The sequence below is a fragment of the Marmota monax genome, unplaced genomic scaffold (assembly GCF_021218885.2).
Source record: "Marmota monax isolate L192 unplaced genomic scaffold, Marmota_monax_Labrador192_F-V1.1 WCK01_AAM20220418_F8-fsc00015, whole genome shotgun sequence".
Lineage (NCBI taxonomy): Eukaryota > Metazoa > Chordata > Mammalia > Rodentia > Sciuridae > Marmota > Marmota monax.
The window spans coordinates 12,740,890-12,767,677 of NW_026692194.1; the positions used below are offsets into that span (position 1 = coordinate 12,740,890).

The 26,788-nt window shown below is 39.5% G+C and overlaps 1 protein-coding gene across 3 annotated transcripts in view; it reads right to left on the minus strand.

Moving 5' to 3' along the window:
* Eml6 (EMAP like 6) overlaps positions 1 to 26,788 on the minus strand; it is a 267,072-nt gene that overhangs the window by 99,858 nt on the left and 140,426 nt on the right. For all 3 annotated transcript variants that reach the window (XR_006847095.2, XM_046423963.2, XM_046423967.2), the window contains exons 7-13: positions 17,336 to 17,537; positions 14,489 to 14,626; positions 12,581 to 12,837; positions 8,453 to 8,665; positions 3,932 to 4,099; positions 2,908 to 3,014; positions 455 to 573 (exon numbers count right to left, since the gene is read on the minus strand). Coding sequence is in view for 2 of the 3 variants with exons in the window: in XM_046423963.2 (XP_046279919.1) it covers positions 455 to 573; positions 2,908 to 3,014; positions 3,932 to 4,099; positions 8,453 to 8,665; positions 12,581 to 12,837; positions 14,489 to 14,626; positions 17,336 to 17,537 (1,204 nt within the window). In the remaining variant the exon portion in view is untranslated. The remainder of the gene's footprint in view (positions 1 to 454; positions 574 to 2,907; positions 3,015 to 3,931; positions 4,100 to 8,452; positions 8,666 to 12,580; positions 12,838 to 14,488; positions 14,627 to 17,335; positions 17,538 to 26,788) is intronic.

Here is a 26,788-nt window from a genome sequence, read left to right on the forward strand (position 1 = left end):
TGATGTGAATGTTTATATAATATTTTTCTCCACCATTTAAACTTACATTGAAACCTTTCAGGGGTAGACTTCAAATGGGCAAAGTCATAAACAATTTTACAAAATCTGAAATCATTTTAGGCATATGTAAGAACAATATTTGAGAATTTACTGTCCTAGGCTAACGCCAGCAAAACAGAGCAAGGGATTGGGGGAGAGAGGAAACAGGGATGGCCGTGACCAGCTGCCACAGATCTTCAGGAAGAACACTAAGCCTAATGACCACCACAGTGTGATGGCCCTGGCGCACTGAGGAAACTGGAAAGGGTCATAGTTAAAACATTAGCCCCAGGTCTGTGAGCAAACTGGGGACAAGAGCACCAGAAAGAGGGACCTCTTTATCTTGGAGGTAAGGCTGATGACAGGCTCGGCAGAGATAATGAAGGAGCATAGGTGCCCATGGCAGGCCACCCACCCGTGTATGAACTGGAGCTTCAAGCTGTCCTCAGGAGCCTTCTCCCGTTTGAGGAAGGGCACTGCATGGTTTTTCTCTTTACTTTGTTGCTTTAGCTGAGGTAGATCTTCTTTGTAAACCTGAAAAGTACAACAGAGTCATTCCGCTAAGATGCCTTTTCCAAGTTTCAAAACATCAACATCTTGACATTGTTGGATGGATTGAAGCTTCAATAAATGGTTTTGAAAACATAAGACGTAGTATTGAATACTATTTCCTCTTAATGAGCAAAATAACATGAAATATTTTCCAAATGACTGGAATTTTAAGTAATTTCTTCCCCTCTTATTTGTTATTATTTTTCTTAGGTATATTATATCCAGAAAAAATATACTAAGTTGATATATTAGTAAACAAAATAAATTTTCAATAAAATATATTTTTACTTCTTCTGAAGTAAGAAATCTCTTGATTCTGACATTTGCAAAATGGGTCATTTTTGAGTCATTTTTTCCCCTTGGATTGCCCTCTGGAATTCTCTTCCTTTCATGGCCTCACACATCCTGACAGACCAGATCCTGGATCATGATGTTTTACCAGGTCAATTATTTACTTCCTAGCACTAAATCCTAGGGTATTTCTGCTGCTTATTTGATCAAGTCTTGTAGCTTCTATGGGCCTCAATTTCCCATCTGTAGAACAGAATGAAAGTCCCTGCTCTCAGGAATAACTCAGGAATGCTGAGAGCATAAAACCAAATAATAGGTAAAAGCACTGACAGATAAGACGTCAGGGAGAATCCATAAGTCCTGGGCATGCATTTCAATACCATCATGTCTTTTCGTTTTTTAACTACCATCATTTCATTAAATAAAAACTGTCCATCTAAGCAAAATGGCTTTGCCCCCTAAATCTAACATTCGCTTTGCTTAAATTTCATTACCCTTGATGTCAGGGTATGTTGTTTAGTGTTTTCCTGATAGTCCCACATTAATCATTTCCCTTCAAATCCATCTCTTCAGTGGTGGTACTGCATAATGCATCCATCAATACATAGTCCAGCTGATCTAATCACGAACTGTAAGTTGGACCACCTTTGAACTAATCCAATTTCTCAAACACGAAATCAGTGAGTGATGATTATAGGCAGGAAAAAGTGTAATCATTTGAAAAGCAGTAAATCCAGTGCTGATATAGAGGCAAACCAAGTAGTGCACAGAATATATGCTTTGGGGAGAAACCTAGATCAGGATTCCTTTTCCCCACCTTTCCACATTTTTTATTGGTGCATTATAGTTGTACATAATGATGTGATTTGTTATTACATATTCATTCATGCACACAAAGTAACAATAGAATTTGGCTAATACCATCTCCCAGCACTCTTATGCTAAGAGTGGGCATATCCCCTAACCTCTCAGGTGCACAGTAGCTGCCACCTGCCTATCTGGACAACACTGAAATCTGACATCTTATTCAGTTCACATTCATGTATAGAATCTGCTTAACATACCTTTAAAAATGACAGAAAAGAAAACAAACCCTATGGTCATCACCAATGACAAGGTGGTGAGTGTCCAGATTCCTCTGAAAGACCGTTTTCTTTAAAAATCACTCTTTAGTGCTAAACAGTGATGAAATGTCAACTTCCAAGAAAACTGCAGGCAATTGACCAACTTTCCTATGAGATATGATCTGACTGGAGAGAGAATGCATGTTGTAATTTTGCTTTTACTTTAATTAAATGGACAATGGTTGCCATGAGTTAGGAGACCAATGAGGATAATAGCTACATGCAAACTATCCTGCAGGTACTCATCCTGAAAATACAAGCTTTCACAATTTACTAAGAAAATGAAAAACTTGTAGCTTAACAAGTTGCTGACTTTAATAAAGATTATCTTCTGCTTAACATGCCACCAAGAGCTGGTATTTCTTTGTTCTGAAAAAAATAGTTATAAGTTTTAGCCGGGTGCAGTGGCACACAACTGTAATCCCAGCGGCTCAGGAGGGGAGGATCATAAGTTCAAAGCCAGCCTCAGCAACAACTAGGCACTAAGCAACTCAGTGAGACCCTGACTCTTAATACCAAAAAAAAGGGGGGGGGGAGGGCTGGAGATGTCGCTCAGTGGTTGAGTGCCCCTGAGTTCCATCCCCAATAGCCACCCCCCCAATATATATATGCATAGATATTTATAAATTTATAAGTTTTAGATGGAAGACACTGGGCAAAAAGCCCAACTATTATGGGCTCAGTTTTGGAACTTTGCAACTACCTTCCACTTAATGTTTTTAATGATCTAAAAAGGCAAATGCTTTATTTTAAGATTGCATTTAAAGGCAAGAAGTAGTCAATTTTTCTTATTTTTGGCATCATTCTCTTCTACGTAAGTCCCAGCCATTTTCAGCAATGTCCAGATCTAAGGAGATCCAGGCTCCAGGTTACACATTTTTTATTGCTCCTTCATACTGACCTGGCGATCATAATTGATTTGAGTTTCTTGCTCAATATCAGAGTCCAGCTCGGGCACATCAGATAAATCTGAATCAGATTCTTCACTGTAGGAGTCGGTGCCACCTTCTGCAGAAATATAACCCATAAACAAGCAAAATCTTGAGATTTTAAATAGCTAAAAATGTTACTGGAAATCTTTCCTTTCTTCTATCCTAGTTAATAAATATTTGCACCGTAGTTTTAATTTAATACAGATTCCTGAAAACACCACCTCCTACTTTCATCATTTGGCTAACTTTGGCCTGCCCTTAACTACTTCTGGGAAAACAGTCTCCCAAGCAGATAGAACATGTTTCCTTTTATTAGACAGTAGGATCCCTGGATTTTAAAAATGTAAAAGTGGCAAGTTTTACCAAAGGAAAAGCTGGAGCAAAAGGAAATTCAGCAGCTGACTTTAATAAAGATCCTCTTCTGCTTAACATGCCACTAAGTGCTGGTAATTGCCATAGTCAAAATCTCTGCAAAATCCTTCCCAATAAACACATTTTCTCAAATTGTTGTTCATTGGGTCATCTACTCAGTGTGTGGACATCACAGTAGATGTAACTAAAAATATGACACAGCTGCTGAACTGGAACACAGGAGCCCCCAAATTGTGAGACATTCTTGGAACCCAATCTGTGACGACTTCCATTCCAAGATTACCCTGTCAGCCCGCAGCCTGATGGAGCAGGCACACCGTTCATTACAATCATACCAAGGAGGTGGCCAAGTGCACTTTTATGCTATCTTCAAAGGTTAATTTTTCACATAAATTGTCTTCAACTTGTATTTGGTGTAAGCAAAATCCTTTGAAGGAAATGATCTGACCTATATTAATCTCAAAAGCTTTTCTTTTTTAAAAAAAAATTAAAAATTTATTATAGGAATAAATTTTATCAAAATTGCTTTGAACGCTTGACCTCCGCAACAGACATTAGAACATTCCTTGAAAAGTTCACTGAAAAATAAACAGACATGGAAAAGTTATGAGTGGCTTTTACCCTGGGGAGCAGTATCCAGCATGCCGTTGCTGACACCTTCTGGAATAAATCTCCACTGGAAAACCGAGTGGTCAGCCCCTCCTGTACTTAACACCCACTGACAGTCATGGGACCAGCGGACGTTTGTGACGTGTGCAGAATGGCCCACATACTTTCTAAATTTGGCTCCTGAAAAAAGATTTTTTTAGAAGATTAGTTATGCCAAAAACATACTGGTTAAAAAAGAAATCACATTCCTATTCATATCAAGCAAAATTTTAAAATATATCATAAAGTTATTTTCAGGCTTACATATTATAATAAGCAAGAAAATACTCTAAAAGACACTTTAATTTTTCCAATATGGATCAATCTGACGCTGATTCTTAGATTTAAGCTCTGTAACTAAAACCTGTTCCAAACAATGCTTACTATTATCACTGATTCTGAAAATAATTCTTGATCAAGAATGAACATCTTACATATTCTTATTTAAATGGTAGTAAAGGACTACATGTTTTATATCACAGGGAAGCAGGAAATAATTCTGTGAAAATAATCAAATTATTATTATTATTATTGGGGTTACATAGACTTAGCTGTGAGAATGAATTATTTTTCTTTTAAATTGGTTGCTTTATTCAGTAAACACCAGTCCCAGTAGTGAGTGCAATAGAAAAACCTATTTGAAGTATATCTGTGGTTGAACTTTTGCAAGAAAGACTCCAGTGTATGCTCAGAACACAGCAGGATAAAGGCCCTGGTGGTAATGAGCTGGGTCCATTTCATGTGGAGGCCTAGAACTCCAGACTATGGGAGATTTCAGAAGATCATCAGCTCCTCATCCCCACTTTGAAAACACTTCTAACTCTTGAAGATCCTCTAAATGAAATCCTTTTCAGAGGAGGGAAAAGGTCATCCCATTCAACTATCACATACTTAAAATTCAAATATCCACCAGAGATACCATGATTTCATTTTATATGTAGGTGAAAATGACTACTGCAGGTCCCTTTCTTGAGGGCATGTCTGACCAAGTAAGCCTTATTTTCTCAGCCCCCCTGTACACTCCCCTACACCCTCCCCAAAAAAAAAAGATTAGAGAAATACTGCCACAAAGAAAGCACTGTGTCTCAAAAGCAAGGTTGCTTATTTCAAACATTTGCCTAAATCAATTTTGGCAACAAAGTCAAACTGTTTCAACTAGGGTCAGCTGGAAATGCTGGATGATAATTCAATAATTGGGAAAAGAGGTATATCCTTCCTATACCTCTGTAGATCCTAAAGTGAGGGGTTATCCTTTACTACACTAACGTCTGTACAGGATCATTTAACCTGTCTTTTCAGAGTGGTTTGAAAATAGTCCAAGAATTCTTTGATACAAGTAAAAACAAATAGAATATGTCAAAAACGAGGTTGTGTGACATCCAAGAGGAGGCCATCAAAGGCACTGCAGATTCCTGTGCTGTTGTTCTTGGATTACGCCATGTTGTAAGGACACTCAAGCAGTCTACCCAGCAGCTCTTGTAGCAAGAAACCGAGGTCTCCACTCAAGAGCCATGAAAGTGAGAGGAAATGGATCCTCTGTCTAGCTTTCAGATGATGCAACCTCCCACATCTTGAACTTGAACCACCCATCTAAGCGGCTCATGAATCCCTGATCTCATCCCCCCCACTACTTGTGATATATTTTTTCATTTGAGCTGTTAAATTTGAGGGAGGAGCTGTTATGAAATAATAGGTAATACATAATAACAGATATTTAATACTTATTAATAATTAATAAATAACTAATATGTGGCCAGCTGGAGGTAGAACCTGCAGACGCATTCTGCCATTAGTATTTATGTGTTACCTCTCTGATTCTATCTTCTCCCCTATCCTTCCCTCGCCTACTCTGCTACAGGCATACTGGCCCCTTTTCTATTCCTTAAGAGTGCCAGGCTGTTTCCTCTGCCTGGAACACTCTTTGTATCTGTTCTCAGCCACATCACCTTTTTGGTGGGGCCTAACCTATTTCACACAATATCAAAGTGGTCTTTTAAATATTTACATTGGTCCCGTCTGTCCTCCACTTAAAATCCTCAGTGATTTTTCAATTACACAGAGTGAGACCTGATTTTCAGTAGTGGCTACAAGGAACTTCACGACACAGCCCACGGGCCCTCTCCATCTTCCTAGTATACAACTCTCCCTCATTCTGCTCAAGCCATTCTGTTCCTGCTCTAAACCAACCCCACCCAAGTGTGGTGAAGGCTGACACTCTCTCCTCCAAGGTCCCAGGTTTCTGCAACCTAAGTCCACACTACCTAGCTCATTTGTCATGGGAAATGGAGTTGGTTGTTCACGTCAGTGTCAAAGAGCAAGCAGTCTAAGTGGCACCAAAGAAAACTGTCAGCATTGATGTTAATTATTTTAAGATTTGAAAATTGCCAAAGTAAGAAAAATGAAGTGCTTTGGCTGTGTAAAAATAACATCGATTCAGTAATTTCCATTAACTGCAAAACACTTATACATTTAGCTGCTGGACCACAGAATACATATGCATTTCCCAATGTGTCAAATTAACTGGGTTGTGAGTTATAGTTCATCACAATGGAAAACTACAAAACTTAGGCTTCCACACTTGCTCACAGCCATCAGCCTCTACTCATCTTTATCTTTTTGCAGGTTCAAAACTCAGGGGGAGCAGGGCACGGTGGCACATGCCTGTAATCCCAGCAGCTCAGGAGGCTGAGGCAGGGGGATCATGGGTTCAAAGCCAGCCTTGATAACAGCGAAGTGCTAAGCAACTCAGTGAGACCCTGTTTCTAAATAAAATACAAAATAGGGCTGGGGATGTGGCTCAGTGGTTGAGTGTCTCTTAGTTCAACCCCTCGTAGACCCCACCAAAAAATAACAAATAAAAAACTCAGGGGAAATGTGTGTCTCTGGTACCCTTGGTTAGAGGGATGAGTTCTACCAACTACTATTCCTATCAACAACTCCAACACTATTTTATTAGCTTCCCCACCACCAGTTTTGGCACAAAGAAAAAGACACAATAACTTGATAGTTTATAAATCTTGTAATGAGCCTCAGATACCATGTGTCATGAAAAGTAAAACAAGTTAATTTGCTAAGAGGGCATGAGTACTTCGATGCTGAAGTGGGTCTTGCTACTCTCCCCACACTGTCACCCCACTGTCCATCTCTCTTCACTTGGAGGCCCTGTGTGCCTCACCCACAGGGTAACTTTTCACCAAAGAGTGCCTCATTTTGACAGGATTACTCACCCTCTCTCAGCTCCAATAAAAGTCTACTACTCTATGGCTATTTTCCAGACTCCAGTCCACCTTACAAGGGGAAGCACAGGAGATGCCAACTCTCATTGCATTCATGTCACTCCCCAGTTCTGACCCTGGAGACCAGTAGCAATGCTTCTGACCTCAATGATGTTTCTTCTGGATCCTGAATTCCCAGGCACCTTCTAACTTGCCTAACTTTCCCTCTGCAAGTACATTACTCAATCTAACCAGATACGCCCCATTACTCACATGGGCCATTAGGGGGAGAGATGGAAAGTTTGAATTGGGCACGTTGAGGTAATTTTGTGCCTCAAATATTTTAAACTGATGGCTATTTTGTCAATTGTAAGGGACGGTGGGTTTGCTAGGTGTTTTATGCTCCATTTTGTACCATAATTGTCACTGCTTCAAAACTGTCAGCTATGACTTTCTGATTATATTTTTCAATTCCTTCCTTGCTTAATTTAAAAATCGTTCAAGTGAAAGAGTTTTCAGGCAGCAGCATGCTCCCTGCTGATTACTGCTGTAAGATCATAGTTTCAGGAAACAGCAGAGGAGTCTCAGAAGAGCTTGTGTGAGGTCTTTGTCTAAACTCGCAAAAGAGGAGGAAAGGGTCATTATATGGTTAATTCAGTCACTTGAAGTCTACAGGGGCCACCTAATTGAAGTGACACAATTTCAACAACATAACATGACAGGGAAGGTTGTTTTGAACTCAACTTCTCTCTCAGAAATTCATCATAGTTTTGCAAATCTGGTTTGCAAAATTAGTGCTGGGACAAGAGATAAAATACATTGTCACCAGAATAATTACTTTCAGATTTTAATTATGTTTAAAAGATTTGGTTTGCCTTTCCCTATATATGCACAAGTGCTGAGAAGCATTAAAAAAAACTGTATAATATTTTAATGGAAATATATGGAATTTAAGTTATGAATATTTACATAAGTATAAATAAAAATAAGATTGTCTGAACTGTGAAACACCAGGCTTATGAAGCACAAAATGGTATTAAATCAATGAATTCCAGCTTAAATTTGCAAAAGCATGTGTCTTATGATGGCAAACAAAGAAACAAAGGTGACCTTGACAACTCACCCTCTCAGCTGTATGGAAAAACTGCTACAGAGTAACAACACACATCTGAGAGAAAATGAGTCGGCTGAATAGACACCAAGAACATAAGCCTTAATCGTAGTGCATTTCCAGTCCAGAGTAAATCTTTATCCAATGAAACATCCCTCTTAGCCTTACCTTTCTTGAGACAAGGAAATTTAAACAACTTGACCAGTCCGAAATCATCTCCAGACACCAGCACTGAGCTGTTATAATTTGCATCCACGGAGTTGATGTCAGTAACCTCAGTGTATTTGGGCCAAATTCCACTCACTTCAGGCCCTTTCACACATGTCCAGGACGCCCAGGGAATCCCTTTGATTTCTTCTTTACTTGTTAAAGGCTTCCCAGCTGAAAATAATAAATGCTACATTTACATAAAAAACATACTCTAATTTACTTGGTTCATTTTTCTTATTAAACTCTATAGCTCTTTAAAAAATTTTTCTAATAAAATCAAGGAAACTACTGGTTCTAAAGACCAAATTTATGATTTGGAGGCAGGTAGCAGGGCTTAAAGAAAGCACATGCTCAAAACTTCCCTATAAGGAAAATAGAAAATGATTGTTATACTAGATGTAATGTCTCAAACTACTAATATTTACTTATCTGTATTTACTTAGGTATAGGTGATATTATGCTTTGTATTGTTGATGAAATCAGTAAATTATGTGTTACCGCACTGAGTCAACATTTTGCCAGGTTTATCCTAAATTTCAATTTTTCATACTTTAGGGATGCTTACAAATGATTTTTAAAAAATGCTTCTATAAATTAGTTTTTTAAAATACTAGACTTATTACTTAAATCTAAAATTGAAATAAGTATAGTTGGTCAGGGGAAACAGTCTTGAGACTCATTCTGGGTATGTCCCCAAACTTAGGGAACAATCCATTTCCAGCAGCAGCAGCTAACATGAAGTCCACAGAAAGCACATGGGGGAAAACAATAAAGCAATGTTTGAGAAATACTTAGTCACACACCATCTTAAAATTCACAATCAATAAAATGAAGCATACTTCTTGATATCCTCTATAATATTTTCAAATAAAATATCTGTGAGAACAGATGCCCTAGTATATCAATTGTGCATGGTCAAATTGGCAACCCAAAATTCTTGACTGTAACCTTATTATGTAAAAATTCATTTAAAAAGACATTAGAATCTTCAGGTACAGGGAATGCTACTTGTTATGGTTTAGATGTGATGTGTCTCCCAAAAGCTCATGTGTGAGAAAATGCAAGAAAGTTTAGAAAAGAAATGATTGACTTAACCCAATCAGTGTATTAATCCTGATAGGATTGACTGAATGGTAACTGAAGGCAGGTAGGGTGTAGCTGGAGGAGGTGGGTCATTGGGGGTGTTCCTTTGGGGTTAATATTTTGTATCTGGCAAGTGGAGTCTCTGCTGTCCAGTCATCATGTGAGCCGCTTCCCTCTGCCATGATGACTACTTCACCCTGACCCCCAAGGAATGGAGCTATCTATGGATTGAGACCTCTGAAACTGTGAATCCCCAAATAAACTTTTCCTTTTCCAAAATTGTTCTTATCAGGTCTTTTAATCACAGCAGTGAAAAAGCTGACTAAAACACTAATCAGTAACTTAAAAATAATTACCCTAAGTTCAATATTCTACACACATCTTTTCCTTGCAACAAATATTTTTAGCAAAAGCCAGTTTTGTTTTTTTACTTCAATATTTGATTATTTGATTTCTTTTGCACTTTATGATTATTGGTGTCAGTTGACCAACTTCTATAAAATAACAGTGGGATTTTGACCTAATTATGCTGAATCTGTAAATACGCTGTGGAATATTATGATTTTAACAAAATTAAACTTTGATCATTGAATATTAAAAAAATGACAATAGAATCAGAGTTTGTAGTTATTTGGAACACAATCCTTGGCCCAGTGTTCTTTCTTTGGAGAAAACTCTCCCAGGAAGTAACTCTGAAGAGAAAAATCACACATATACAAGAAGTATTTGGAACTGCACTATTGGATGAGCAAAGAAACCAGAAATAGCCCAAACAGCCAATAATAGAATGATAAAGTAAATAATGATATCATCACCGAGAAGGATATTATTTTGTTATTGCAAATGACAAATGTGTTCCATGTTTCCACACTATGGAAAAATATATCTATATAAAATAATATCAAGCAAAGAGTGCAGACACAAAGAAATACATACCTAATAATGGTACATTGATGAATTTGCTAAGACAGAAACTCTGTTATGTTACACATTATTTTATGGTAAATAATTTTTAATAAAAGATTTAAGACAAAATGTAATTATCTGAGGTCAAGAGTACTATTATTTTTTTTCCTCTTACATTAAAAATCATCAAAGATTATAATGCAGTAATTCACTTTTAAGACACTCAGTATTACAAACTGTTACTAAATTAGCATTATGTCAGACAAATCTCTTACACGTGGTCACAAATAAAAAATTGTGACTTTTTATAATCCCAATGAGCATATTTCACCAAATACTCATATAATAAAGGGTCCTAATTATACAGAACACTTATTTGGGACTAAAGCAATCAAAGTAATTGACACAATAATCCTCAAATCTTTGAGAAGTCATTCTAATCTTGAGGTCCTATGCATGAGTTCTAGGCTGGCTCCAGAGACAGTTTCTAATTTCCCAGGGCCAGCCTGTTTTAATAGGTCCTTCTGCTAGAGCCAACTACTCTTGGTATCAAGGGTGTGATGGGGTGCTACTGTCTGGCAACTGAAACCCATAGATTACACCTCCAGCTCATTTTTATTCATTTCTGATTCTGCTGAACTGTGTGCAATGCACTAATAGAGACATTATGACTATTTTGCATTACTGCCATTTATTCAACCTTTTAGAGATGCATTAATGAAAAAATGAAATGGACAAAGAGCAGGAACAAAGAAGGAAGAGGGAACAGCCGATAAATCAAAAGACTCGGATACAGAACTAAATGGGTCATGAACCTTGAAATACGGGGACGTTGGCCGTACAATTATTTCAGGTTGTCTCCACAACCTGAAAGTAAAAAATTCAAAAGTATTTCAAGTATATAAAAAAGTATATAATGAACAAGTGTGTGCAGTACCCATTTTAACAAATCCTAATATCTTGTCTTTAGCAAAGAATTTTAAAGAAAACATTACAGGTAGTTAAAATCCAGGGTACTCCCCCCAATCTTATTTCACTGTTTTTTTTAAAGTAACCCGCACCCTGAATTAGGTGTTTATTATTCCCACCCATTTCTAAAACATATTACTAATATGTATGCAGCCAAAAATAATATATCAAATTTGTCCTATTTGTATAAGTGATCATACACTGTACATATCATTCTGCCACTTTTACTTGCTCGGCAGTTTATTTTTGAGATCTATCCTCATTGACACAAATTGCTCCAGTTCAAGTTCTTTCTCACATTCCATTATGTGACTGTCCCATATTTAATTAAACCCTCCTCATGCTGATTGTCACTTGGGAACTGCTCATTTCTGGCTCTCATGCATACTGTTACAATAAACATTCTATGCATGTGGCTTTGTGCATGTTCCCAATAGTAGTGTGTGTAGTTTCCATTCCCCCTCTTCTCATCATTTAATATTGACTTTTTTTTCTGCAAGTCTACATAGTGTAAAACGGTTTCTCATTGTCAAAATTATCACATCTCCGATTCCTTATCAGATGTTCATTGGTCATTTAAGAGTTGTACATTTTTTTCTAGTATTTTCCCTTAGCTTTTATGCGGGGGTAGGAGGGGAATGGCAGTAGGTACTGGGGAGTGAACTCAGAGGTGCTTTACCACTGAGCCACATCCCCACCCCTTTGAGATAGGGTCTTGCTAAGTTGCCAGGGCTGGCCTTGAACTTGAGATCCTTCTACCTCAGCCTCTAGAGTCACTGGTTTTATAAGTGTGGGCTACCATGTCTGGCCCTTACACTTAACTTATGGCATTCTTTACATATTCTAGACAAATATTCCTTGTCCATTACAACAACTGCAAGGATTTATGCCTCATTTATTCCTTGTTTTTAAATTTTAACTCAGGGTCTCTTTAGTTGTGTAGTTCATGTTTTTTTTTTATTTTAATGTGTTTTAATTCATTAACTTTTTCTTTGAGGATTTATGATTTGGGGATCTTATTTAGGAGAACATTCCCTGCCTTGAGATCATAAGGATATTCTCTTACATTTTCTTCATGTAGTTGAAAGTTTGCTTTTCACAAACACCCAGTGACTACGTATGACTCACATGGCATTTTGTAGAACAATCGATCTCCCGCACCATCATTAGTTTGCAAGTATTTACTATCCAAGGACCAGTCAATGTGTGTAATGAAGCTAAGGGACTTGTTGCATTCTCCTATTTTCTTGTACCGCTGGGCAACCGCGTAGATGTCCACTGGGCCATCATTGGATCCCACTGCGAGGTAAGAACCATCAGGAGAAAATTTCATTTCATGAATGACTTCTTTCCGATCCTTGATGTGAACCACTTCTGTCATATCTCTGTAAGAGTCAAAATGCCAAGTGATAAGCAGAAAATTGAGAATTAGAAAACCCAATTGATATTTTAAAATACACATCTCAAAGGAGGAAAAAAGGTTTCAAAAGGAAAAGAAAAGAGAATGAAAAAATTAACTTCTGAGGAAAGACATGAAACATTATTTCAAATCTATGACACGTTTATGAAAATAAATACTTGAAACTTTGGGTTTTTAAAGTAAATACAGAAAAATTTAATACAAAGCATTTTTCTTTTCTATTTAGTTATATATTATTTTTCCCTAAAACTTTTATTTAAAACATTGGAATTTTAAAAATTATTTTTTTAAATATGTCGTGGAGAAAGGCAAAATGTATCAAGGCTGGCATGAAAATAAAACATTGTTTTTATACTCGAAGAATGACAAGCTCCTGACTGTTAAACTTAAGGCTTATTGCTGTAAAAAGTCAGTCCAAAAAGCAGAAGAAATTATCTATGTAAGTGTTAAATTATTATATCATTTAATATTCACTATGAAAGGTCAATAATGAATACACTGAATCACTGGGCTCTTTTGGATGCTTGCTGACAAGATTCTTTGAAGCATTTCTGTCCACGTTGGAAAGCTCACTGAATTTTTTTTCCTCCAACTATGAGACAGGATTTTGACTGACAGGTCTCCTGAGCCAGTAAAGATGGCTTCATCAACTCCAAAACAAACTGAATGCACAAATAACAAATATTTGCTTCTCCATAATAATCCCTGCTATCATTTATTAGTGGCACTCTAGTTTACTCTAATGTCATAAAATAGATTGTGTAGGCTTTCTGGCTTGGACTTGGGAAATTTATCATAAAGGAGATCTAGTAATTATCCATCTTATCACTAAGCAGAGGAATAAAATGCTGCCCACCAGTTTGGTAATGAGTTATGTGTGGCTGGCAATGAGAATACAGTGTGATCAACTGTCCAAGAGCATTCTTCAAGGCCATATCGCCTTCTCTCTTTGCAGAACATGCAGTAATTTACAGATGCATTTCTTTTCTGTAAGCACAAAATGTGTGAGCCAAGCAAACAATGTATTCAGAGGACTTACAAGGATGGGTCATAATTTTGTCCAGTAAAAATAATGGAGGATGTTAGCAAGTAGGAAATATTTCATTTTAGTGTCAATTTTGGATGGAAGTAATCTTTCATTCAAGTCCACCTATAAAAATATCTAGTGCCGTTGGATGCTGCTTTGTTCTTCCTTCCTCTTTTGTTGGCTTAACTACAAAGCCCATGATCTCTTATCTGAAGGCCATTGGGATCAGATGTGCTTGGAAAATTGTTCTTCATTGGATTTTAGAAAGGTTAATATGCTGGTCTGGGACAGCACCTGAGTTAAACACATTTTTTTTTTTTTTTAGCAGATAACATGACATGTTATTATTCCTAGAGACTGTAAATAGCCTCACGTCAGTTCGTTGGATCAGGCTCTAAATTAACAAGAAATTTGGATTTTCAGAGTGTTTCGGACTTCAGAATTATAGGTAGGGAATTGAGGCACAATGGTACTCCTATTTGAAAGGGTAAATATGCTTCCTAAAGTCCTGGCATATGTTATGACCAGGAGAATCTTGGCTTCTAACAAAAGAGCATCTCTAAAAACCATTTTCAGAATCGGCACATACCTGACTCGAAGAACGATGAAAGAGCCGTCCTTCATGCCCAGGGCCAGCTGGGACCCGTCGGGGCTGAAGGCGACACTGCGGACTGCTTCCTCCATGTTACAGCGAGCGATCAAGGCATGGTCAGCCAGGCTCCACAGCCTACGCCAAGAGCAAGTAAGAGTAAAGCCAGACCAACCTCTCAGAGTCACCCGTCAGCCCCAGGTAGGAAGGGCTTCCCCCATACCACCAGCCACTGAGGATAGCAAGAAAGGACACAGGAACTTCCCACTAGTATCTTTGTCGAGGCCTGTCAGGGAATCTGTAAGGATATTTTGTCCATTTTTGGGTCACTTTCATCATTTGAAAAAGACCAGCAACATGTACAAAGTAGCATTTACAAATATTTGGGGATTAAATGAATAGGGAAAATATAAAGGTCACTTCACATAAGATCTTCTCATCTCATTGGAAATAAAAAAATTAATTTGCTTATACTAGTGGCTGTTAATCACATTATAGGTAAAGAACTACTAATGCTTTTATTGTTAATTTAAAAATATGTGGGCTGGGGATGTAGCTCAGTGGCAGAGCACTTGCCTAGCATGTGTGAGACCTTGGGTTCAAATCCCTAAGTACCACTTAGAAAAAAAAGTATATGTGAGTACTGCTCTAGTAACTGATATTTGAGCACATACAGACTGAAACACATTTGTTGGCCTCCCTGGAAAGAAAGTGAATCTAAGAATGAAGGGTTCCCCTTATCCAGGATGGCTCCAAAGTTGGTTGTATATAGTCATAGCTATCACTCAAGGTCCTTGGATGCCCCACTACTAAAGGATCCACTATTTGTGGGGGGACACTTCATGGTGCTCATGGCCAGTGAGCACAGCCACTGCTAGAGAAACGGTAAGTGCAATTACTTGATCTCTCAGCAGAGCCAACTACACGTATTCCCATCTCCAGAACAACTAATTCAGGCATCTCAAACTAAGTGAACCACAGCAAAGTATTTATGAAATTCAAATAAAGGTTTCCATGTTACAATTATGGCATTCAACCTGTCAGGACTTCAAGAATCTTCTCTTAACAACCAAACAACAATATCTGCTAGGGGGATGGAAACCCTATCATCCTGCAACAGAAGGGCAAGAGTGAGTAACAGGTGGTGCTTTCCCAAGTATCATCTGCCATCAGGAGAGGCAGGCACACCCCCTACAATGTGGGGTTGCATAATGAACAGTTCATGGTCCCTTAGGCAGCCTCTACTGTTTGGCCTAAAGCTTATGATAGTCTCTCAATACCTCATCCATTATTCATCATCCCGGGCTGTTTTTAGTCTTGTACTATTTTAAGCAATGTAAGCTTTGCTTTAGTGGGCTGAAGAACCCATCCCTTTTCAGTAAATGGTATAGGAAGCCCTAGAAAGCTGCCAAGATAACCCTTCAAGAAATTATGACTTTTTCCTTTCCTAAATTTCAAACTCAAGATAACACAGCATTTAAAGTTTTAGCCAAATTAATGATTAAGGGGGAATAAAACAGATTCTGCAGCCAGGGCTCCTCAAGGAGCTCAAAGTTCTAAGACTCAATATGATTCTTAAAATATGAAAGCCCAGGACCTTCTGAAGTCCTTCCTTTCTGAATGGGAGCGATCAAGTTACACAGGTATTTGAATGAGTTTATGGCATTGTTTTGGCTACTTGGCAAAAACTCAGAGTAAAGGAATAAAAAGAAGGGAGCCACCAGTAGCATAAGTCAAATAAGCACTCATTACATGAGTAGCTGTCTCTACCTTCCTGAGATGAATGTGGCTTTCATGCTTGGCAGACACTAAAAAACAGAAATGAGCAGACTGTATCTTGATTAGAATCATAAACATACAGAATAAGTGGGAAAAAGCAGTGACCTTTACTCTAGTTGACAGTGTTCTGTTTCAGCTGTTAAAATCCACAAAAACAATCAATCAATCATTCTCTTCCTCTCTGTAGTCTATTATTAAGCACATTTAAAGCTTATAATAAGTACCTAAATATTGAAATCAGTGCAATAATCTTAGTCTCAAATGTTTAAGTCATATAGTCATTCCTTCAATAATCATCAGGATCCTGATGGCATACTAATTTTTCCCAAACATTGAGCTCTCAAAGAATAGATGAATCACAGCAAGAACTTTGAAGGCACTAATAACACTGTGCACCTTTTTGGAAATTAGCCTTCACTGTGGGTTTGAAAACAATGTTCAAAATTTCATCTCAAATTTACAAAGAAAGCTGGGCTTGGTGGTACATGTCTGTAATCCCAGAGGCTGGGGAGGCTGAGGCAGGAGGATTTTGAGTTCAGAGCCAGCCTCAGCAACTTAGTGAGACCCTGCCTTTAAATAATATATATATATATAAAGGACTGGGGATGTGGCACAGTGGTTAATCACCCTTAGGGTCAATCCCTAGTACCAAGAAAAAAAATTACAAAGAAATAATAATTGACTCATGTGATGAAGACAACTTTAAAAATCAGAACTGAAGTTCTGATGGTGAGGAATGGAGGAATGAGAGTTTCTAAACTGCAAATTGACCGTGTAGAGGACCAAGTATAGAGGGGGAAATGTGGTCTCATCACATAGAAGCACGCCTGGCTCACATCTTGAACCCGAGAGAATGGCAAGCCAGCCTAAACAGCATTCCTGTATTTTCACTTCTAAGAACAATCCCAATAAGGTGGAGCCACAGAAAGATAATGAAAAGTCATGAAACCAGCTAGAGTCTAGCTAAACCTCCTAACGTTCCATTTGGGAAATGTAGGGTTCTGTACTGCAGGAATCCCTGGGGGGGTCCCTGGGATAACTCCCAGGTGCTGGCAGCTGCAACCTCACCTGACAGAGCGGTCGTCGCTGCCTGTCACAGCCAGAGGCTTCTTGGGGTGCAGGGCCAGGGCCCAGAGCTCCCCCTCGCAGTGGCCCTGCAGGATCAGCATTGGCTTGTCTCGCTCTCGCACTATCACTTCAAATATCTCACTGTCTTGGGTCCCAGCTAGAAGGCGGTCTGCTCTCCAGCACACGCTCCGGATAGAGAGGCCTAACAAAAATAAATACAAGCATTTCTCACATGGTTCACAAATGGAAGGAAAACACCCAGAGTAAACATCCTTTCACCAAGCTGGCATCTGGACGATACATCCTAAAAGCTCCTGGGGGTGCAGAATCAATCCCACACACTATCGTGTCTCTTTTGCAAGTATAATACAATGTACTTTGACATCTTCACCACCCCGCGCAACCTTGTCTCCTACCGTGGCCATTCTTGTCTGATTTAAGAAACCTGTGTGTCTTTACAGCGGTATATATTTGAAATACTACATCTGAAAATGAATATAAAAGAAGAAATCCGTTTTTATGAACCCCTATTGAATTGCTATGAAAAAGTAATCACTTCAATCTTCAGGATAACATTGTGCTGAAATTACATGTGGGCAAAACTAGAAAATCGTTAATTATCATATTAGGCAGGTTGAATGTGTATTTGATAGAAACCTAGACTCATTCTCCTGGAGAAACAGATGTATTATGTCCCAGGAATATGCAAATTAAACTAATCTCAGTCTCAAAATACCACAGAACACTTGTCAGTGAAGATGCTATTCCTCCTTGTCTGAATTTATGGAATCTCTTCTAAAAACACAGTACTCTTTTTTAAGGCCAAACTTCTACCTCCGTAGTATTTCTTACTCTCTAGGCAGATTCTCGCTTCCCAGCTTAGGTTTTCATCTCTGACCTCTTGCGGTCTATTCCATTCCTGACCGGGTTCATTATTCATTGACTTCTGTAATGAAGATTCTTACATCTGAGTTAGAAATTACACAAGCAATTCCATTTTCTTAACGCTTTTAAAATTCAGCAAGGCTGCAATAAGCTTTGCGATCTGAGTTGCCTGTCCAGATCATGTCTTTGGAATAGTGTTCCAGAAGCTCAGGACCCAGGTTTCACTCTTGTTCTTTATCTGGTTGGCCAGGAACTCCAGGAAGTCCTCTCTTCTCTGGAGATCAGTTTTTCTCTCTTTAAGGTATAGACTGTAATTATGGAGAGTCTGTAACTTATCATCCAAATTTGAGATCCTTTGAAAACAAAAGGAAGCTCTATAAAGAATTAAGTTTACAATTTTTTAAAAGAAATATTGACCAAGAAAGTAGTTCTAGTGGGTTGAAAGGCCAGTTCTATCAAAAATATTTCAAATACAGAATTCTAATGACACTGTGACAAGATGGAAACTTCAGGAGAGAGGAATAGAGCACAGGAATTTTAGGGCAGTGGAACTATTCCATAGGACACATGTCATCATGCATCTGTCAAAACCCACAGAATATACAACACCAAGGGTAAAGCCTAACTATGGACTTTGGGTGGTGATATTGCATCGATGTAGGTTCATCCATCCTACGCTCTGCTCAGGGTGTGGAGAGTCAGGGAGCCTGTGCCTGTGTGGGCAGTGGGTATATGACTTTTGGTGAGGTTTTTATCTGCTTTTCTTTGGGACTCAAGGCTATTTGTATGAGATATTGCTCCTTATTCCTCACTTTGAATTTGTCATTTCATGTCCTGAAGTGGAAGGAAAAAAGCACACAGGCAGATGTTTTATTCCTGCTGTGTGTGGGGATACCTTGGCAACAGCTGGCTCACGGCCACCTAAAATCCTCCACCGCAAGCATCAGGATGGACTGCAAGGATGGGAAGAAGATGCGTGGGGAAGCACCCAGACGGGCCAATGGCACACAGCTCTGTGGTGCAGGGGCCACTGGCCTGCAGAATAGTTTTGGCCCAATTATCCTTATCTCTTCCCATGTTCTTGCTTCCTCCCTTGTGTTTTGTGAGCTCTTGCAGGGGGCCGACAGGAAGGGGGCTGGATTTGCCACCTCCTTAGTTGGCTTTGCATTACCCATAATTTTATTACAGAGAGGTGCAGCACTTGCTCTTCAGAGTTTTCAGGAAGTAAAGAGTTAATGATATTCTAACATCAGTCACTCACTCATTGATTCCTCCTCTGTGAAGACGAGAGAGCTCAGTTTTATTTACTGTTGTGTCCTCAGTACCTAGCAAAATAGCTGGCAGGTAGTAGATGCTTAATGAGAATTAATGAATGAATGAGCAAATATAAAAATCACAAATATTTCTCAAGTCCTTAGTATAACCAAGGAATAAAAGATACTATTCCTGTTCTCAGTGAGAACAAAGGAAGAAGGATATATTCATTTAAAAAAATGACTATATAAGTGACACTGGAGTTCAATATTGAACAAGCGAGGCTCGATGATGTGCTATATATTTTAACTGATATTGAATTTTCAAGCCACAAGTCCTTTTAAAATCCCATTGTTTCAAAGCCACTGACTTATTCCAAGCAGGCCTGAAATCCACGTCTTCACGGTAGGCACAAACACACCATTTCTCCCCCTGGTCTCTAAAACCATGTCTAGTCAAGCTAAATGGCTTGAAAACAAACTTCTCCCAAGGACCTGAGGTTCTATTTGGTCCAATGTACGAACATTATTCTCTCTACTACCCCACTATTTTTTTAGCCTTATTTGTGGGAACAGATTCAGAAAAGTACAAAGAAATCCACAAATTATCTCCTGGAATTGGCAACTATTAACATTTAAAAAAATAGTCTTGCTAGGCTGGGTGTGGTGGCACATCCCCATAATCCCAGTTGCTCCAGAGGCTGAGGCAGGAGGATGGCCAGTTCAAAGCCAGCCTCAGCAACTTAGCAAGGCCCTCTAAGCAACTTAAGGAGACCTTGTCTCTAAATAAAATATCAAAAGGGCTGGGGATGTGACTCAGTAGTTAAGCACCCCTGGGTTCAATCCCTGGTACCAAAAGAAGCTCAGAAACAAAGATGAACATTCCAACTCAGCCCAGACTTAAGTTACATGGCACACACCCTCTTCAGACTACATTCTCAGAGGAGCTCCAGGGGCCCGGCAAGGAGAGGACTGGGAAACAGGAGATCAAGAGGCAGGGGTCTGAGGCTCCCACCCTTTAGTCAGTGTCTTGAGATCTGTGTGGTACTAGGAGACAAGGGGCTTCTGGTGAAGTAATGTAAGAGGGCTTAAAAACGGCAATGAGGTTACACCACCAGGGATGTCTCAGGCTGAATATGGGGGCAGTGGAGAGGGAAAGACAGAAAAAGAGAGGGGACAGGGGAGCAGGAGGAGAGGAGGAGGAGTGCTACATTTTTGTCATTTTCAACAAACTTAGTGAGCTGTGAGTATGTCTGAGACCAATTGAGCTTCTCCACACATTTCTGTTCTTTAAACAGAAAATTTATCTTTTTTTTCTTTTTTTATTGGTTGTTCAAAACATTACAAAGCTCTTGACATATCATATTTCATACATTAGATTCAAGTGGGTTATGAACTCCCATTTTTACCCCAAATACAGATTGCAGAATCACATCGGTTACACATCCACATTTTTACATAATGCCATATTAAAATTTATCTTTTGTGACATCAGACAAGCTGACCCCTGGAGTCTACTACCAGGCAACTGAGGAGACGCAGGGTCACTCTCATTCTTAAGATAATAATTTTAAATAGGAATTACTTCTTGAAGCACATCGGTGAGGAGAGAATTGTATTTCAAGCTTCCTAGCAACACTCTGGTTTCAATATTCTAAACCTAATTGCTCCTCTGCCTGCAAAAGGTATGGAGAGAAGCACAGTCTCTTCTGGACACATCCTGGAGCCATTCTGCAGAGTGACAGATCCCTGATGAGGTTCTGACAGTCTTTCCCTTCCCCCTGTGTGTCCAGGCTTGGTCTAACTTCCCTATTACAAACACAGAGAAGAGGAAGATGACTGTGGTGCCCTAGCCAGACTGCCAAGGCCATCATTGCTCTGGGTAATAATCAAGCCTTTCTCTGCTTCTTTATCTTCTATTCTGGGAGTCAGGGAAACCCAGGGTATGATTTGGAAAATGATGAGAAGCATGCCAATAATGAAGAGAGGCAGAAAAAAACCATGTCATTACATGAAGCCTCAGTAACACTCTTTTCTTCTTAAAAATGCACATTGTAGATATTTCTGACAGTAGGGAGAGGCATCCACATTTTGGATCCTATGGCCCCTCTCCACAACTTGCTGTGAGAAATGTGGAGCTCTGGGCTGAGCTTGGTACACATGGTCAGCAGATGGCAGCAGGGAGCAAACCACCCATTTAAACCTGAAAATCCTCTAAGGCTAGGACCAAAACTTCCTCCCCCATCCCTTTCCACCATTATGCTGGGGATGGTCCCCAAGGCCCCACACAGGCTAGGCAAGTGTTATATACCATGAAGCTACATCCTTAGCCCAAGATCAAATTCTTACCAGCACATTGCTCTGGTTTTTACATTCAGACGAGAAAGTAGAAAACAGCATCCTTCTAATACTCTCTGCTACCATCCTAAAACCTGGGCTCAGGGAGATCTGGTCCAGGAAAAAATAACACAGACCTCATTACTAAAGGACAGTGCTTATTTTTCACTAGTTGTTTAAATAGACTGGGTTTGAATCCCAGCCCCAGCCTGTCCTAGGGACACATACCAAGTTATTTAATTTTCCAAATCTTCAGTTTCTCCATCTGTAAAGTGAAGATAACATTAGCACTCCCACTTCACAGCATCATGAGGATTCGATGCAGTAACACTCTACATATGTCTGGCACTGAGGGAATCCATCGATATAAATTATTATTTTAACCATCAGGTCTTTGTGCCTTGTCAGGGTCGTTTATGTTTCAATGTAGCACAACTCACTGTGTGTGTGTGTGTGTGTGTATTTAGATTCCAGTCCCATAGAGTCAGCCAAGAGCTATGAAGATGTTACCACACATACATTCCCCCAAGTCTCAGATAGTTCTTGTGTTACAACTCTTTTGTGTTGTTGTTTTATAATTTTGATGGGATAGCATTACAAATTCTCAGAAGCAAATGAGCTGTCCAACAGAGAACAATTACGTGAATAAAATGGCCTCTCAATTATTTGGCCTAAGGAGAAAACTGGCAGCAGGGCAGAGTTTGATTCTTAATGATGTTCTTAAGTCTGCTGCTCCACGGCCTGAAAATATGGTGAAGATCTGACAGCAGTTATTCCCAACACTTACTGTGTATCAGAATCTACATGGAGGGTTTAAAAAATACAGATGTCAGGACACCACTCGGAGATTCCTCTCAACTGGTCTGGAGTTGGGCAAGGCATAGTTATTTTTAGGTCACCAGGGTTGAGAACACTGCCTGCCAAGCCCAGTTACAGTGTTCTAGGACTTTAGCCAGACGGGTGGCAATGTAGAGCGCCAGGCTGCATCACCAGACAATGCTCAAGCGATGGATCCTCAGCTGCAGCTGGCAGATCTACTGAAGCAGGGCAGAAAGACTGAGGCCTGATGAACTACAGGCCAGAGACAATGCAACCTTGGAAAGCTGATTTTTTTTTTTTTTTGTACTAGGGATTTAACCCAAGGGTGCTTTACCACTAAGCTACACTGCCAGCCCTTTATATTTTGAGACAGGGTCTCACTAAGTTGCTTCAGGTCTTGCTAATTTGCTGAGGCTAGGCTTGAACTTGCAATCCTCCTGTCTTAGCCTTCCTAATTCACTGAAATTAAAGGTGTGCAACACTGTGCCAGCCTAAAAAGCTTGTTGATTCTGAATCAACAAGAGAGTCCTGAAAGTGGGCAGTAAGGATCCTCACCACCAATACTGAGCCCCGAGCTCATGAATGCTGGTGGTGACTTAGCGGGAGGTACTATCATTAACTCCATGGACTGCACCAGGCATCCATAGTTGTTGAAATATCAATAGTTGTTGAATAAATGAGGAGATTACAGCATAGAAAGTTTATATTTCTTGCCAAGTCATGGAGCAAGCAAGCAACAGAAATAAAAGATTCTGCCAGTTCAATTTGGAAGCAAATACTGTTCCCCACAAAGGTATATTTCCTATCTCGTGGATGTGTACCCACAGCACGCAGCAAAGATTACTAAACAAGACAAGGCGATGGCTGTCTCCTGTCAACCTAATGTCATTAGAGATGCAATTCCAAGGAGTGCCTGGAGGGTGAGGGAAATAAGAGGCAGTAAGAGAACAAGATTTCACCCAGATGTAAGAGCAAGTGTTAGGGGCCTTTGAACCCCTTTTCAAGGATGAAAGAGACCACCTAGGAGCCTGGACTCAGAAGTTCCCGGCCTTGATGGGATGTCTTAAGGGCAAGGCTGGGAACCAGAAGGAAACAAGAGGAAGGAAGATACGCATCTCCCCAGTGATTGACTGAGAGAGAGAACTGGCCTCACGAATTTTGAGGTCCAGTACAAAATGGAAGCATGGAGCCCCTTGTTTAAAAATATTAAGAATTTCATATGGATGGATAAAAGGTGCACAGCACCTTCCTCCTCCACAAAGAAGAACTAACGTAACAGCGTATGAATGAATTTTGAGGTGAGCAACATGGGAATCAGTATGAGAGAGACTGGGACTTTAAGATTAGAAGACTTGGGACAAAAGCATAGAAAGAGAAAGCACCCCAGTATCTGCCACTCTAGTTCCACAGCCAGGGAAGGGGAGACTCCCCCTTTGTAGGGATAAGGGTACAGAGGAAAGTCCCAGAAAAATATCAGTCCAGACACTGGCAACCCTAGCTACTGGAAAGTTCCACATTCCTCTGGGACCCCACAGTCTACTCACTGCCTTGCAAACCCAACTTAACCCAGCAGAGAAACTGAGGCCCAAACCTGCTGGGTGCACTGCACTGTAAGGGATGGATATTACCACATGGAAGGGAAGGGACACAGAGGGGAATGCAGTTGATACCCTCGAGAACCAGAAGACCAGGGGCTTGCCCTCTGATCCACAGCACGGTCAACCACATGTAGACTCAGGTCAGTGCCAAGACTGTCAGCAGACCCTCTACATAACCAGTTCCTGCTATCCCCCGGCCCCGCCACCATGCTGAGGTGCCTGTTGTTGACAGGGTAGGGAGGGATGGCCAGTAGTTCCCACTGCTGCTCTGCCCATAGCAGTGTGCTAAGGGGGTCTGGAACAACTCCACAGTTCCAGCCCCCACCTCACCCATATACCTGTACTGCCAGCGAAGCAACAGAGAGGCACACTGGCCTCCCACTGCCACTCCATATGCCCACTTCATCTAACGATCCACCACTGTCAGGACGGTGTGAGTGCCACCACTGAGGCGGTGATGCGGTTCCTCCCCCCACTTCTCCCTGTGTAATGTCTGAGCCTGCACCATTCATTAGGCAGAGGACAAGTGCTGCAGGCCCCTCACCACTGTCTGGGCCCCCAGTGCCAGAGACCCTTACTAGCAGCAGAGCTGGCACTAACAGTGCCTGGGGAAACCTCTACTGCTCAATTGAAGCTACCAGCCCCATTGTAAGAGTAGCCACATAGTGAGCACCCCACACTCACTGCTGTGTGCCCCATACCTACCGGAACCCCTGAAATAAAGTACCCCTCCTTTTGTGTGACCTACAACTGTCTCTCCAACTGCACTGCGGTATGCACTGTGGCCAATATAATAATTATAGTCAAAGAAGCTACAGAAAGACTATATTATTTAGTGCTCGCCTGGAAATAAATTTGGCATTGCTTAACAAACCAACACCCCAAGACATACCTTCTAGAGAAGACCACTTACTAAGAAGGTCATCCTGTAAATGTGGTAGACTTACCTGATCCACTAGATGTGCAAACCTAATTTCTGAAGTATCAGAAATATGAAAAAACAAGGCAATATAATGCCTCTAAAAGAACACAGAAATTCTCTAGCAATGAACGACATAGACATCAATATGGATAAAATCCCTGATAATTTAAAAGAATGATTATAAAAAAGTGCAATGAAGGGGATTAGGGGAAAGTGCTAGGGAGTGATATTGGCCAAATTCTATTGTTATATTGTGTACATGTATGAATGTGTGACAACAAATCTCATCAATATATACAACTAGAATGCACCAATAAAAAATATAGGGAAAAAGCACAATGAGATCCACAATAATACCAATAAATAGTTAAATGAAATTAGAAAGACAATGAATGATATTGTCTTCCTAATGAGATAATGAGAAATTCAGCAAAGGGATTTTGAAAAAGATTTGGAAATGAAGAGCTCAGTAGGTTAAATAAAAATAAAGTTAAAAGCTTCAACAACAGAACAGATCAAGCAGAAGAAAGAGTACTTGAACTTGAAAACGGTTCTTTTGAGATATTTAAAAGAAGAAGAAAGAATGAAGAGATCATTAAAGACCAATGTGACCCCATTAAATGGACAAATATCCACATTTCTTAATATCCAAAGGAAAAGAGAGAAGGAAAGGGCAAAGAAAACCTATCCAATGAAATGACAGTAAAAACTTTCCTAATCTTGGAAAAATATGGACATTTGTGTACAGGAGTCTTATAGGATCCAAAAAGACAAGACCAGAAAAAAAATCACCATAACTGATTATGATAAAAATTTCAAAAGTATAAGACAGAAAATTCTCAAATCTGCAAAAGTGCCAAGTTACATTTAAGGGTAACCCATTAAACTAAAAGAGAAACATTACAGGCCAGAAGGGAAAGGAATGACATATTCCAAGTCCTGAAAGAAAGATTATATCCGGCAAAATTAACTTTAGAAATAAAGGAGAAATAAAGACCTTTCAAAACATATAAAAACTGAGGGAATTCATAACTACCAGACCAGCCTTATAAAAAATGCTCACGTGAGTCCTACTCTAGAAGTGAAAGAAAGATGACTACCACCATGAAAACATGTGAAAGTGTAAATCCCACTAGCAAAATAGATATGCAAAAGAGAAACAGAAAAGAAGTATCAATGCAATAAACCATCAAGCCACAAAGATGAATAAGGAGGGACAGAGAATAATATTTGAACCAATTAAAAGAAAATCAACAAAATGACAAGAATAATTCCTTACTTACCAATAATAAACCTAAATGTAAATGGACTAAATTTTCCAATTAAAAGATAGAGTGGCTAAATGAAAACTAGCTGGTTGAAAGTACATAAACAAAATAAGATCCAATAATATGCTTCCTACAAGAAACTCACTTCCCCAGTAAAAATACACACAGACTGAAAGGATGGAAAATGATATTCCAAGCAAATGAAAACCTAAAGAAGCAGGAGTAGCTACACTAGTATCTGACAAAGTATACTTTAAGAAAAAAAATTTATAAAAGACAACAAAGGCAGTCACTACATAATGATCAATGTATCAATTCAACAAGATATAAAAAATGATTATAAATCTATATGTACCTAATGTCAGAGTACC